Source organism: Archocentrus centrarchus, chromosome 15, assembly GCF_007364275.1.
Source record: "Archocentrus centrarchus isolate MPI-CPG fArcCen1 chromosome 15, fArcCen1, whole genome shotgun sequence".
In the NCBI taxonomy this organism is placed as follows: Eukaryota; Metazoa; Chordata; class Actinopteri; order Cichliformes; family Cichlidae; genus Archocentrus; species Archocentrus centrarchus.
The window spans coordinates 3,245,220-3,260,450 of NC_044360.1; the positions used below are offsets into that span (position 1 = coordinate 3,245,220).

A 15,231-nucleotide genomic window follows, 5' to 3' on the forward strand; every position below is an offset into this window, starting at 1 on the left:
CTTCACTTTCTGTCGTTTCCGCAGGTTTATCTCAGCAAATTAAGCGCTGGTTTGGGAATGCGAAGGGCAGCGGTCCAATTTCCAGCCTGGGAGAAGAAATTCATTCAGGGCTTTTTTTTTGTTTTGTTTTTTGGAGCATTTCAGCTCCAGCAGAAAGCATTCACAGTAACCTTGTTTTTATTTCAGGAAATGCATAAATACTGTATACAGCCTGATCCCTGATCCAACACACCTGAATCAAATGGCCTCAATATGCAGTCCAGGGTTATTATAGTTAACGAAAACGAACGAAATAACGAAAACTGAAATTGAAAAAACATTGTCGTTAACTGAAATAAATAAAAACTATAATTAAAAGGAAAAAAAACGATAACTAACTAAAACTGAATTGTGAGTTTACAAAACTAACTAAAACTAACTGAAATTATCGATAAACTGACTTTCATTTACTTGTTTTTTTTTTTTTAAGCCTTGTGGATTGATATGAAATAATTTTTTCCGCTCTCCGACGTCAAGCTGGGAGCGCCACAGGACAACTGTGTGAGTGTGTGCGCTCACCGCGCTGGTCCGCAAAGTAATGGCTGCGGTCTGCCAAGAAAGCGGCAGAGTCCCGTATGGAGGTTCTAAAAGCACAGATAGAATCGAAAGTCTTGTTGTGGATGATGAAAAATGTGCGGAACATTTCTCAGTCAGGAAAAACCAGCAACATCAAAGTCCAGCTGAGAAGCTCACAACGGCTACAGAAACCGCTCTGATCCTACCAGGTAACCTGGCCTGCGCCTCTGAGAAACGGGACTACTTGTCGGGTCCATGCAGCCCAGAACATTGTGACTAAACTGTTTAGTCCTTGTGCGTTTCCGGCTACTTTATCAGTGAGAGAATAACAATCAGGAATAATAATCAAAGCATCAATATAAGGACGACTGCATATAATATAATGGTTCATCCCAAGGACAAACCCGCCAAACACAAGATCAGTGATGTAGTGTATGCTGTTCAGTGCAGTGAAGAGTGCTCGGACCTCTACATTGGTGAAACCAAACAGCCTCTTCACAAACGAATGGCACAACATAGAAGAGCCACCTCGACAGGACAAGATTCAGCAGTACATCTGCATCTGAAGGAAAAAGGGCACTCTTTTGAGGATGCCAATGTTCACATTTTGGACAGGGAAAACAGATGGTTTGAAAGAGGAGTGAAAGAAGCCATCTATGTCCACTGTGAACAACCATCATTGAACAGAGGAGGTGGATTACGTCACCAACTTTCCCCCACTTACAGTGCTGTCCTGAGCTCCCTTCCCAGACGTCTCAACCCCCATTCACACCTTTGTTCCAGTGACCTCAATAGGCCACAGGAAACAATGGAGCGGAGTCCTAAATTGGTTTCAACTGAAACCACTGATTAAATATGACCCACGCCCCCTTCACACCTGGGCACATGTGTTCACGCACATGATCAATAGAGGGTCATAACCACCTCCAGGGGACTACGCCCACAGGGGTTTAAATACCTGGGTCTCTCCACCTTTTGGTTGAGAACTGAAGAAGCCTTTCGGATGAGAGGTGAAACGTCTTCAAGAAACAAAAAGAAGTCCAGTCGCCTTTTTCAAGCTCCAGAGACTACTATGACCTGGATGACTGAGAATCTACACAGACATCAATATAAGGACTCACAACTGTCAGCAAATTCCTGGTAGGAGACTGCAGAAACTATCAGGATGGACGTGAAGGAATGAAGAAAGGGGAAAAAAACAGGGACAAATATGTTTGCAGCCAAAAAACTGAGCACAAAGAGCGAGGACCAAAAAAGAAGTCCCAGCCTGCACTGCATATAAAACACCTGCACACGACCACAAGGTAATTAACACACACAATCCAGCTACACAAGCATAAATGTGGACATGAGGTCAGACACTTCCGTAGGTTGTGTACAAAGACCCTGCAGGTTTAATTAGCAGCATCTAACCGAGCTAGCTCCAAAACAGAAGCAGCTTCAGGTGGTGAGAACATCAGGATGCAGCTGGATTTGAGCTTTGACTCCTTCAAAGAGTTTGTTTTTGTCAAACACCACATGTAGCTGTTGTTAATCTACTGCACTGATGCTGAACTTTATTGGGAGTTTATTGTAGCATTTATTGAGTTTGGGAGTTCATGTTTTTCTTTGTTTCTCCCTGCTGATGTTCATGTGTGTCCTTAATATTACACACATTTAGCATGTCTTGTGAACAGCTGGTTGTTGAATATATTTCTTTAAACGGTATCTTTTGTCAAGTTTTCATTACACAATAGTCACTTTTGCGCCTTGAATCTTGCACCTGATTAGGTATGAAAATACTAAAACTAATACTGAAACTAACTGAAACTACACATGAAACCAAAAATAAAAACTAATAAAAACGAGAAAAACCACTCTGAAAACTAATTAAAACTAACTGAATTAAAGAAAAAAAAGTAAAAACTAACTAAAACTAAACTATAATGTAAAATCCAAAACTATTATAACCCTGATGCAGTCAAGTTCTCCTGAATCCTGATAATGACTTCTATATTTGACTCAGGTGTGTTGAAGCACAGACACATCAAAAACCTGCAGGACCCCGGCTCTTGAGGCCTGGATGTGAGGATCCTTGGTACAGTATACAGCGGGCTGTAAATGAATGCGCTTCCACTATTACTGCTCCTCCTGGTGGATAAACAAGACATTACCACCATTTCCCCCAAATGCTGCTTAGGGGCGTTCCCACCAGTGGCCGGAATGCCTACGTCATTAGCGGGGGATCACGTTTTGGCCAAGGTTCGGCCACGGACCGCCGGCCATTTTCGGTGGCTGCATCTGTATCTACAGACTAGTTGTGCAGATGGAAAACCTTTACAAACAAACTTATAATACAAAAAAAGCCACTTAGGCAGTTCTTCTCCCACTTATTGCTCCTGTTACATGCACCTAGGCACAGAGAGTGTTAAAAATCAGTACCATTGATGTTTGACTGTAATTCTACATACAGGACGTTCTCAAAAATAAATATTACAAATTCAAGCAGCAATACAGTTTTAGGAGTGTAAAAATACAATTTTAAACCCCCCAGTAAGAACTGTATTAGAAAAATCCTTCTGTCAAACAGGAAAATGATTCGTGATGCTTCCAAATGTCACAATATTCACACATTATTGCTTTAACAATCTATAAATGGTTCGTTCCAGGCATTATTTGTGTTATCAACCCGTGCAGGAAAACAAAGGAAACTAAATTTTATTTTCCAGAGTTTATTTTAAAGAGTGAGCTGTTAAATTCAAACAGCTGACGTATCACCAAAATCCTTGTTCCAGTTGGTGTACATATGAAGAGTTGTGGAACTAACAGTGGGCTTGATTCGTTTCAGAGAATCCTCAAAGTCTTTCTTCTTGATGTTACGCATCTGTGAATATACACAACAGAATAACTGTAGAAACAGTACAAAGGAGACATGCGCAGTACTGTGAGTACTTGAAAAGCATGGTCTCACCTCATTAGCAGGCGTCATACAGACTTGGTCCGGTCCCAACTCTGCACATATAAATATTAAACAGCTTGAGCTCATTATGGGAGCTAAAGTATGGGTGACTGCGTGACCAGTATGACAGAAGGACTCGTACCTCTTATTGGGCCCAGTGCAGCATCTCTGGCTAATGCTGTCAGATCGCTTCCTGAATATCCTGCAGTCGCTCTGTGAAATGACACACTGAGTGATTAATGCAAAGTCACGTAAAAGCATCTCTCTAAAGTCTTCAGAAGTGAAACTCACTTTGCAAGATGGGACAGGTCACTGTGGCTCAGTGGACTCCCGTGCTTTCCCAAAAGGTTTTTCAGCAGTGTTAATCTTGTCTGGAAGAGTTACATTATATACCTTAATGAAGTGAGAGGCTTGCCACTTGCATATAAAAAAAAAACATGATAATTTGAGTACATTTGTGCATGCTTATTTTTCTTATATACACACCTTCTCATCAGGTAAAGTCACATACACTCTTTTTGCAAAGTGCCTGAAGGACAAACAACAAATGATTGTGACTCATACACCAAAAATAATCCTCCAACAAGCAAACATATTTACAGCATTTACAAATCCAGTCAGGAAAAAGCTGGTAAAATGCTAAAAACAAACAATGCTCATAAACCCATATTTTATTCACAATAGAACAGAAAACATATTTAAAATGAGAAAATGCAACATTTAAAAAAATAATTAAGCTCATTTTGAATTTGATGGCAGCAACACATCTCAGTAAAGTTGGGACAGGGACATGTGTAGCTGTGCTGCAGCTGTGTAGCTTCCCCTCTTCTTTTAACAACAGTCTGTAAACATCTGGGAACTGAGGAGAGCAATGTTGTCCCGTTCTTCTCTGATAGAGGATGCTCAACAGTCCTGCATCATTGTTGATGCATTTTTCGTTTCATGGTGCACCAGATGTTTTCAGTTGGTGAAACTCTGAACTGTAGGCAGGTCAGCTCAGCACCGGACTTTTAGCATTGTAGTGCTGAAATTTGCAAGACCTTTGCTGAAAAAGATATGATCTTGATGGGAGGATATGTTGGGAGCATATATTCTCTAACCTGTATAAACCTATCAGCATTGGTGGTGCCTTTCCAGATGTGCAAGCTGCCAATTCCATAGGCACTGATCCACCTCCATACCATCAGAGGTCAAGGCTTTTGAACTGAACTCTGATCCCTCAAAGAACAGTTCTACAGTTTGCCTCAGTCCATTTCATTGAGCCTTGGTCCAACTGTGACCAACTGATGGTCACTGACAATGATTTCTGAACGTGTCCCTAAGCCCATACAGTGATTTCCATAACAGAATCATGCCTGTATTAGATCCAATGCTGCCCGAGGACCCGAAGATCACAGGCATCCATTTGATTTTTGGTCTTGTCCCTTGCGCAGAGATTTCTTCAGATTATTGGAATCTTTTGATGAGATTATGTAAATGATGTATTATGTAAATGATGAGATACTCAAAGTTTTTACAATTTTATGTTGAGGAACATTATTCTGAAACTGTTCCACAATATTAGTTTTTTGCAGATTGGTGACCCTCTGCCCATCTTTACTACTGACCTGTTGCCAATTAACCTAATTGGTTTCAAAATGTTCCTCCAGCTGCTTTCTTCTTTCCAGTTTGTTGCCCCGTCCCAACTTTTTTGAGCTGTGCTGCTGCTGCCATCATATTCAAGATGAGCTCATATTTTTCTTAAAAAAATGGTGCATTTTCTCAGTTTAAACATAAACATGTTTTCTAGATTCTATTGTAAAGAAAATATGAGTTTATGCAAATCATTGCATTTATTTTTATTTACATTTTATACAGTGTCACAACTTTTTTCCAAATTGGTGTTGCAGAATGTACCTTAACACTGCTTCATCCAGCTCCTGAGGTCTGGTAGTTGCTCCCATTACAAGGACCCGGTCATCGTTTCCTGACTGCACCTGAAACCCAGAAGAGCTTCAGCGAAAACAACACCAGCGCTCTCTGAGTTAACTAAAACTTGACTGTGACCCATCTGATGGTGCCATGAGGCATCATCAGGGGGGTCACAGTCAATTTGTTAAACAGGAGTTCTACTCTGTTTAAAAATTCCTGAACTTACCCCATCAAACTCAATGAGGAACTCAGTTTTTAAACGGCGAGAAGCATCGTGCTCGCCCTCCCTCCTTTTACAAAGCAAGCTGTCCAGTTCATCTGAAGACACAGTGAAGTTTATTCATGAGCTGAAATGTTTGGACTAAACTGCTGTTTAAGGCACATCTAGAGTAACACACACCGATGAAGATGATTGAGGGCTGCAATTCTCTTGCTACTTCAAACAGCGCTTGTACAAGCTTCTCGCCTTCTCCCATCTGTTACGGTGACAACATGAAACGTTTAAGAAAAAACTAGTGTAGGTGGTGAGAGATCATTAAAAGTGTTAGACGTGTTTCTTACGTATTTGGAGGTCAAACTGGCAGTGCTGACGTTGAAGAAAGTTGCATTAGACTCTGCAGCAACTGCTTTGGCCTAGCAAGTGGAAATAAAGACTGTGATTCAACTGAAGATAAAGAGAGGGCTATCAGCATCTATATGCCAAAAAAAAAAGAGCAGTTTGATCTGGATGAAGCGCTAATAGCTGCTGCTTCTATTGCGTGACAAGGTCTCCTTTTTTTTTTTTTCTTCATTTTTGGCCACAGCAGCTTTTATCAGCAGTGGAGGGAGACAGGAAATGGGGGAAAGATACAGGGGAAGACACGCAGGCAAATTGGCAACAGGCCAGGACTTGAGCCCGCGCCGCAACGCAGAATATGTATGTGGTCGCCAGCTTCACCACTAAGCCACCCGGGCGCCCTGACAAGGTCTCCTTTTAAAGCTTGTTCTCTTCTAGTATTACAAAGCAGATGTGCTCAAGTGACAGAAAGATAACAGAAAATGTAGCGTACTAGCATTTTATTAACACTGTCATAGTATTTTGAGGGTTTTCATCCCTGATCAGACAGAGGAATAGCTCCTGTTATTTTCATTTTTTTTTTTTTTGAGATTTGAGGCTAATTACATAAATATCTGTGCCTAATAACACACATGATTTGTAGTGCTGTAAAGTTAACTTACAAGCATGGTTTTCCCATTCCCAGGGGGGCCAAATAAAAGCAAGCCACGTGCAGGAGCTCTCAGACCAGTAAAAAGCTAAACAGAAAAAACAAAAAAAACAATAAAAGCTTTACATGTCAAAAAAGAAAAAATGGAAAAAGCATAATTATGGTAAGCAGAGACAAAATGTTTCTAAGTAATAACCTCAGGTCTTAAGGCAGGAAGAATGACAATTTCTTGAAGTGCTTGCTTTGCCAGATCCTGTCCCGCAATGTCTTCAAAGGACACGGTTGCTCCCCTGTGGAGAGTAGAGGAAACATTTTAAATGTGCAATGCTTGATTTTATGCAGTTCACTCAAAGAACAATGCATTGTTGATAACATACCCGTCTACAATTTCATTCAGAATCAAGTTGGCCAGTTTGCTGTCCACATTCTTGAAATTTTTTAAATCCTTCTTCGGAGGCTGTTTCACAGCCACTGGTCTTCTGTTTTGTGATTTTCCCATCTGAGGGTTTGTCTTAGAAGGAATAAGATTGTCCCACAAAGCATTAGACATCGGACAGATGGCAAATGGTACGTAACTGCACAATTAAATAATGAAAAAGAAAAAAGAAATCACCTTTGGGTCAGCTGGTCTCGATGGAGGTGTTCGAGCAGTAGAGGGTCCTACAGGCGGGCTTTTAGGAGCTGACTTTGGTTGTGGAAGGGCGTGAGTTGATGTCTCCCCGAGGTCACTTCTCTTTTTAGAGGCCAGTGTTGCCTCTGTGAAGCAGGAAAATTTATTATCTTGCTGACTCAGCATACATTACTTTAATAAAGAAATAATCAAAGCAGGCCAGACTTGAAGAAATCGGAGTGCCACTCACCTAAAAGGGCAAGCCTGTCTTTTGCCATGTCTAAGTAGGTGAGCATTTGATCTCGAAGTCTCTTTGCTCTGTCATACTTCTCTCCTGTTAAAAAATACACTGAGTATGAGGTTACTGCAGATCCACAGCACACGTCATATCTGGATGTGTTTGTAATACCTTGACCCGAGATCTCTATTAATATACCCCGTTCAAGCTCAGAAATCCCCTTCTTGTACCACTGCTCAGCCTCCTCCTTCTCTCCTGTGACCACAGAGAGGAAGAGGTGTTTATTACAAGCGTGCACACGCACAACAACGGTTAATAACTCAATCAACAAACCTGTGTCATCTTCCTCGATCTTCACTGCCTTCGATATATACCCAAACGCCTGCTTATGGTGGTTTTTAATAACTTCGAAGCTGTCTTCGGTCTCACTTGCATTTGTTTTGGTCGACATTACTCTCGCGCTACTTTTCCTGCTCTTATTGGTGTTGCAGAATGTACCTTAACGTATCCCGGTTTTTTAACTGTAAAGCGACATCACGCTTGGCTCAAACCGAGGCCTTGCATATCCCCCGCGACTCTTTATTGACCCAGAGTGTGTCCGTTTGTAAACAGGTATCCGACACAACGCACATTTTTAAGTATTCAAACAAGAAAAGCAAACTTGTGAAGCAACTATATCCACAATGGCACAACAGCCAACTGAAAATCGAGCTGTTTTAACACCATACGAGCTTTTACCCGTGATTAATAGCGTCTTTGAAAAGCTCAGTGAAGTACAGTGGGGCATGATTAAAAAAGGAGTTTGGGACTCTGATCTCCAAGCTCTGTTTGCCGATATGATTACTGAAATTATTCAGTCAGTTTCTGCAGTCAGCCTGAAAACTTTACTTCCAGATGTTCAGCGCTATATGGCAGGTGAAGAGGTGGAAACATTACATGATTTTTTATTTTTCGGATCATTAAGCCCATCACTGGGAGACTCTGTCTCAGCCAGCATCACCAGGGCTCTCAACATTCCCCACGAAAGGTGTGACAGCGCTAGGGAGCTGACACAGATGATTGAGGAACAGATCTTTATTAAGGTCCACTCAGCTGTGTCACTGCTCCTTAAAAACCCAGAATTACGGCCAGAACCTGCGTTTTATGTCAGTGTAAAAGTGACTGACATTAAAAAGCTTCGACATATGGTTTCTCACACTGCCTCATATCTGAAAAGATGCGCAGGTAAAATGAGCTACCAGCACATGAGAAAGGGGGCTGTACCCAGTCCTCATTCAAGCAAGGAGACCCTTGAATCCAAGATCTCTGAGAAGGCAACAGTCAATGAGGTGAGTTTGGCTCTCACCAGATGGCGTGCAGACCCAGAAATACCTAAGGATGAAAATGATATGAAATCCATGGAGAAAATAGAAATCCCTCTCAGTGTTCAAGAAAAACTGATTTGGAGAGAGGTTGTGAAGACAATACTGAACAACCTGGACTGTTTACTTATTAAATCTATGGGTCCCTACCGGTATTACAGAGAGCTACATGACATGGTAAGTGAAGTCATCAGTATAATAAATGATGAGCTGAATAATTTATGTGTTGAAGCTACTACAGAACCAGAGCAGTGCACAAAAAATAAGACTGTCCTTTGTCCCTGTACTCAAGCTGAAATTATTGCAGCTAAGGCTCTCATTCCAATCACTGATAAATTGCGTTATTTACAAGCTGGAGGCACTCTAGAGGAGTGCACTGAAACTGAGGAGAAAGCTAAAAGTCTCTGGCCTCCCACAGTTGCAGCTGATATTATAAATGCAATAATTGATCATCTCCAGCATCCTGATGCTGAAGGTGGTGAGAAAGGTACATCACCCAAACCTGATTTTAAGGTGGGGTTACTGATTGAAAAGGTGAGAGACTTTTTCTCCTCATGTACCCCACTCACAAACTGTAATCCAGTAAACGTATACAAAGCCCACTTCTTCAGATTTGTCAAAAAGGAATTTGAAAAACTGATCCAACAGCTGGCAGACCAAATGAAGAAAAGCAAAAGATTCTTCATCTATCTTCAAGTACCAGAAAGATCTTCTCGGGGCCCTTCCAATAGCTCTCTAAACACACCAGTTATGCATCCGACTGCTAAAAGGTGTTATCCACTTGATTTTAACATCATTGAACCTAATCTTAATGAGTGGTTTGATAAATTAACCACAAAAGGAGACAATGGCATCATCAGAAAACCCCTAGAAAATATAAGTGAGGAGGAAATCAAGACATTTTCAACGCAACTGACTGATTTAATGTATGACCACCTCCAGATCTATCATACATATCCCCTCCCCACGATGGTACCAGGAAAAAGTCTCTTAGACTCCATCATCTCTAGAACATTTAAAACACAGTTCCCCTATTTTCCTGAGCTCCTCTATGTGTCTGTAGAAGACGCAGTGGAAAGGTTCTTGCAGAAGATTCTCCTGTGGTTGGAGAACGAAGCATTAGATGAAACTGTGCAAAGTGACAAAATTTCTGGTGCTGTGGAAGAGATCCATAATGTGATCATTAGAGCAATGACGACAACGGAGGAAAAAGAAAGCGACAAACTGTCTACATCATTCCCACAGTCAAGTCCAAGTTCTGCTCCCAAAAATGAGCCCACCTCCTGTGTGAGTGCAGTAGAGCAGGACCTGTCTGTAGAAAGATCTGAGACTGCACCAGTCTCTCACACAAGGTCTACAGAGAGTCACAGTCAGCCATCCACCTCTGAAAACTCAGAGAAGGAAACCTCAGAAATTTCCACGTCACCTTCTGCTGATAAGACAATTGTCCTGAACTTCATTTTCTTTCTGTTCATGGGGGCCTTCCAAAATTGCAAGAAAAGCAAAAAAGGGGCTCAGAATAGTGAAGAAGTCCTAGCCACCATCAACTCTCTTACAGATATGGTGCTACACAAAGTCACAAGCGCAGAATCTCTGAGAATCCTTCATAAAAACATGGATGAGATTACCAACGCCATGACTGCACAGCTTATCCACGAATTTGGCTCCTCAGAAAAGCTCTTAAATGCTGCACTTACAGAAGATTCATCTTTTGGCGACACTCTTCTGAAACACTTGGAGATCTTCCTGCTTTAAGGGCAGCAGTGACGACTGAATTACCATGTTGCCATCCTTGTGTTTTTAAATCTTTAAGCATATAATATTTTATAAAAAAGAAAATATAATTTTGCCATAACAAATACTAAAATAAACCCAACTGGTCACAGCAGATGGCCACCCTTCCTTGAGCCTGGTTCTGCTGGAGGTTTCTTCCTTTTAAAAGGGAGTTTTTCCTCCCCACCGTCGCCTAGTGCTTGCTCATAAGGGATCGTCTGATTGTTGGGTACACAGTACCAGACAAAAGTTTGTACACACTTACCATGAGTGTGTACAAACCTTTGACTGGTACTGTATAATATGGCAAAAAAAAAAAAAAAAAATCAATATCAAATAAAAATCCAAATCAACTATATTGTTGTCATTTATTGTAGTGTGTAATATGAAAAATGTGTTGCATTTATGCACTCTGGTCAACAGTACTGGTATTTTAATGTACTAGAACAGATGTGGAGCTGGATGGAGGGAGGGTGAATATTTATGGCAAGTTGTTTCAGAGTTTTCAGCACAGTGATTGGTCCGGGATGAAAACTTCAAACTACTACGCTCGAGACGACATTTCAGCTTTAATTACCGTATTTTTCGGACTATAAGCCGCTACTTTTTTCCCACGTTTTGAACCATGCGGCTTATAGCCCGGTGCGGCGTTTCTGTGGATTTTTCTTTAACCACCAGGGGGCTCTTTAGCAGGATATGAATCATGGGACGTCAAAGTTGGAAATCAAAGAAGAAAGCGCCAACAAGTGCTAGCAGCAGGCACAAAGGAGATTTTTTTCAAACTCCCTCATCATGGAAACCACAAAATGAACTTCCTATGATGCCGCTTTTAAGTTGAGGGCTATCGACCTGGCACTACAGGAGGGAAATAGAGCCGCTGCACGTAAGCTCGGCGTGAACGAATCAATGGTGAATTGACTTGTTATAACTCAAATTTGGGGTTGTCTCTCCCCCTCTGTTGAGTGCCGAGTAATTGTGGAAAACCAAGAGCGGCGGAGATACCAGCGGCTTATAGCCCGGTGCGGCTTATATATGTACGTTTCCAGTTTTTTCCAAAAAATTTGTAGGTGCGGCTTATAGTATGGTGCGCTCTATAGTCCGGAAAATACGGTACACATTCATAACAACTGTTATTTTAATGGATCTCAGTGGTTCTTCTAACCCTGGCGTGTGGAAACTGAAATGTTATCAAATGTGAGCTACAAGTGTTAAGATTCTCTTTGCTCTTTGCCAAACTCCATTCAAATATATAATGTATTGTGGGTCAAGACCCTACAATAATACAGAGAAAACCCAACAGTCAAAACAACCCCCTATGAGAAGAAAACTCAGTGCATCATAGAAACCCCCCAGCAGCCTAGGCCTACTGCAGCATAACTAAGGGAGGGTTCAGGGTCGCCTGATCCAGCCCTCACTATAAGCTTGATCATAAAGGAAAGTTTTAAGCTTGATGTTAAAAATAAATAAAGTTTAGAAATGCCTGTGCCTGGTTCCTAATTGTGCTGATAGCGAACACGTAAAGTTTAACAGCGCCAACTGCTCAGTAGTTTGATGGTGGGACATCTCCTTTGCTATAGTCATGAGGGGGATAAATCCCACCCCTCAGCCCGGCTTCTCCCTGACATCTTACTGACAGTTCTCACAAGACTCCAAAGTCTGTTTTTATTAGATAATACACTGCCCCCTGGTGGCAACAGGTTTTATTAAAAGTCAGAAATCTATGTTAATCTATATGATTCTGTATCATTAAAAACAAAGATACAATACATCAATGAATAAAATTATCTGCAGCTCACTGAATCAACAACTATGATCCAATAATGAGCGCTTTTACCTTAAGCATATACATATACATGTATACTTTATGGCTTAACATTTGTACAATTAGGTTTGCTAGCTGTGATTATAAGTTTTACTGAGTCTAAATACTGGTAAATGTTATTCAATAGAAAACCATCCTTCAGTTCTTACTGAGCACCACTTTTCACATAATGTCACCTGCATTAGAGCACAGAGGTGCCCATGAGGCTGAAAATCATGCCTAGTTAATCTAAAGTGGAATTATTTATGATAAAATTATTTCCTGTGGGGCCTCTCATATTTATACAATCTTGGAAACGTCCCTGGAGCCCTCTCAGTGATGAGCCGAGGATTAAGATGATACAGAGTGTTAGGGAATCAAACTGAAACTTGTTATCTGTGTGTGTGTGTGTGTGTGTGTGTATCAGCTGAAAGTTATGAGAAGCTGCAGACTCAAAGTCATTCTATCAGCCACAGGAATAAATAGAAAAAAAAATACAACATATACCTACTCTGATACTCAGTCCTGTTCCAGCTCTGAACAGCGCAGCAGCCATGCTGGTGGAACTGAAAGATGTCCAAAGTGAGAAGAAAGATTCTCAGTAATCTCTTTGGGAATGATCCTGAGGAGAACCGCATGTCCCTCTCCTCCCTCTCCTCCTGCAGTGCTGTTACCTGGCCCACTTTCAATAAAGTTTCCCTCAGTAAAGTTTGCTGTCTCTCAGGTTCAGCTCAGCTGTCGCGCTGCCTGTTTTTTTTTTAAAAAACACAAAAGTTGCATGAAGTATTTGCTTTGGTCATGTTTACAAGAGACCGGTATTTCCAGCTGGTGATTTCAAAGTAAAAGCTGAAATATTTAAAACATCTCCAGATATTAAAATAAATGCTGCTTTCAGTTACCTTCCTCTCAGGTGCTTCTGATTGGCCTAATTAATCCCACCTCCACTTCAGTCCAATAACTTGAATAACATGATAATTGTGAGATATATAATGATGAAGATTATTTTGCTTTCATTTCAAATTCAGAACATCTTTTTCTTTTTGTAACAGCTTAAAAATTATTCAGTGTGCTGCACACACTGTAACAAGCCACTGTGCCTATTTCTCACGTGGTGGTTCAAGACTTTTGCACAATACTGTACATCCACCTCTTACATACAGTCTATGATTGTTACATGAAAATAGTTAAAACCATAAGAAATACACGAACACAGACCGGTGAGCTCTTGGTCCAACTGAAGTTTATTCTGAACACTGAAAGACAACAACGTACATCATCTTCTACAGTGATAATTAACAGCAGGCTGCCTTTGTCGCTCATATATTAACTCTCAGATAACAGCAGTATTATACACAACCTGGAAGGTAGACAGTAAGAACGGGTTCAAACTGGAGTGGGTTAGATTCAGTACAGTGTAGAGAGGAGGAGTGAGGGGGGGTACTGAGTAGTACAGTACAGAGGGATGTAGGACACTTTCATCATCATTCATCATCATCATCAGCTTCAGTTTGGGGAAACACAAACATTCGTTCACACCTTCCTCCACAGTCGAGCTGCTGAAGCTGGCCGAGCCTCGCTGACTTCTGATTGGACAGTGGCTGGTCACTAAGGTAACTGTTGTCTTAGTGGTAATTCAGAGCATTTACTGTAACTGGCACTAAATTAAAATGCCTAACTAGATTTACTAACTAGCCAAGTGGCTAGCTAACTACCTAATCTACAGTCTTACTAAGCAAACCAAACCGGCACTATTACCTGCCTCTGCCGGCAGCCGCCGTTCTGAACACTCAGGTGGAGGAAACGTCCCAAAGAAGCTCAGTGATACGCTCTGGAAATGAAGCTGTTAAACCTACAGCAATGAGACTGTTTTTAAATGTCCCCTCAAAGCACTTTTTCAGCTTCATAAATTACAGCTTCATATTTATTGCCATTACTTTAAATTTAGTGAACAAAACTGGTAGTGCGGACCAGTCTGCCCTCTTTAGATTATATTTAATAAGGAATTTTATCTGGGAAAAAAAACTGATGGGCTGCACCTGTGGGCTCAGGTGTGGTTTGGGTTCACTAAAATGTCTTTATGATAAGCTATAAATAAAAACACATCCTTTGAGCGCCTCGTTGTATTAATCTTCCTCCTCTGATTACCCAAAACAGCTGCTGGGTGATATAAGTCAGTAGATTCGTGTCCTGCTCTGCTCCAACATCTGCTTTTCAAAGTGCTGCGAGTGCCATCGCACAGTAAAGTTGTTCTAGCTTTCATAGGGTTAAACTGTGAAAATGGTCAAAATGCTATTCCTATAAAATACATTTTTGCCCCAGCAGCGAGCCTGTTCGAGGGCCCCAATCCAGCGGCGGGCCCTTGAAATCCCTCAGGGCTTACCCTCCCTGCATAGTGACGCCCACTGTGACGGCAACACAGCAGCAACGTAACATCAGAGTTCAGATGTGTGACAGAAATCGTCTGAATCTGCGACGCCTATATGTAATAATTAAAAAAAAAAAAGTTAAGACATTCTTCTTTACAGTACCTCAGCTTAAATCAGCTGTCACACCTGTTCCGTCTTATTATCAGCATTATTACCACTGATGCATGTGAAGGGGACACCTTGTCTATAGTGTATTTACACCAGTCGTATATCAGGGTAAACTCTCTCTATATTTTCAGCTTATTAGCATCCTAAGGATTTCTCATTAAACCTGTACATATTTAGCACTTTCTGAGATAACGTGGCGAGTGTTCAGTGAGCATCAAAACAGACCAAAATTATAAAAATGTCCCTTCACATGCCGTACCTAAAAGCTGAACGCCTAAAGATTTGATCATAAGACTCTGAGAGAC

General features: G+C 41.2%; 1 protein-coding gene across 1 annotated transcript; it reads right to left on the reverse strand.

Annotated features, from left to right (window-relative positions):
* Window positions 1–3,265: 3,265 nt before the first annotated feature.
* Window positions 3,266–8,199, reverse strand: LOC115793301 (spastin-like). Its single transcript, XM_030748219.1, has 16 exons — window positions 7,791–8,199; window positions 7,629–7,712; window positions 7,470–7,553; window positions 7,223–7,365; window positions 6,987–7,120; window positions 6,806–6,899; window positions 6,623–6,697; window positions 5,966–6,037; window positions 5,805–5,880; window positions 5,631–5,722; window positions 5,390–5,469; window positions 3,980–4,022; window positions 3,785–3,864; window positions 3,636–3,706; window positions 3,506–3,546; window positions 3,266–3,418 (listed from the first exon to the last, which is right to left on the reverse strand). Exons 1-16 carry the CDS (start codon window positions 7,906–7,908, stop codon window positions 3,293–3,295), a joined length of 1,413 nt encoding a protein of 470 aa, XP_030604079.1. The 5' UTR covers window positions 7,909–8,199; the 3' UTR covers window positions 3,266–3,292.
* Window positions 8,200–15,231: the final 7,032 nt, after the last annotated feature.

Bases quoted from the DNA above. Each gene is read 5' to 3' on its own strand.
- LOC115793301 (XM_030748219.1), bottom strand. From the start codon at position 7,908: ATGTCGACCAAAACAAATGCAAGTGAGACCGAAGACAGCTTCGAAGTT. The intron at 6,038-6,622 runs GTAAGTTAACTT...TCCACTTGCTAG, and splicing joins GGAATGGGAAAACCATGCTT to GCCAAAGCAGTTGCTGCAGA. The intron at 3,865-3,979 runs GTGTGTATATAA...TAACTCTTCCAG, and splicing joins TGACTTTACCTGATGAGAAG to ACAAGATTAACACTGCTGAA.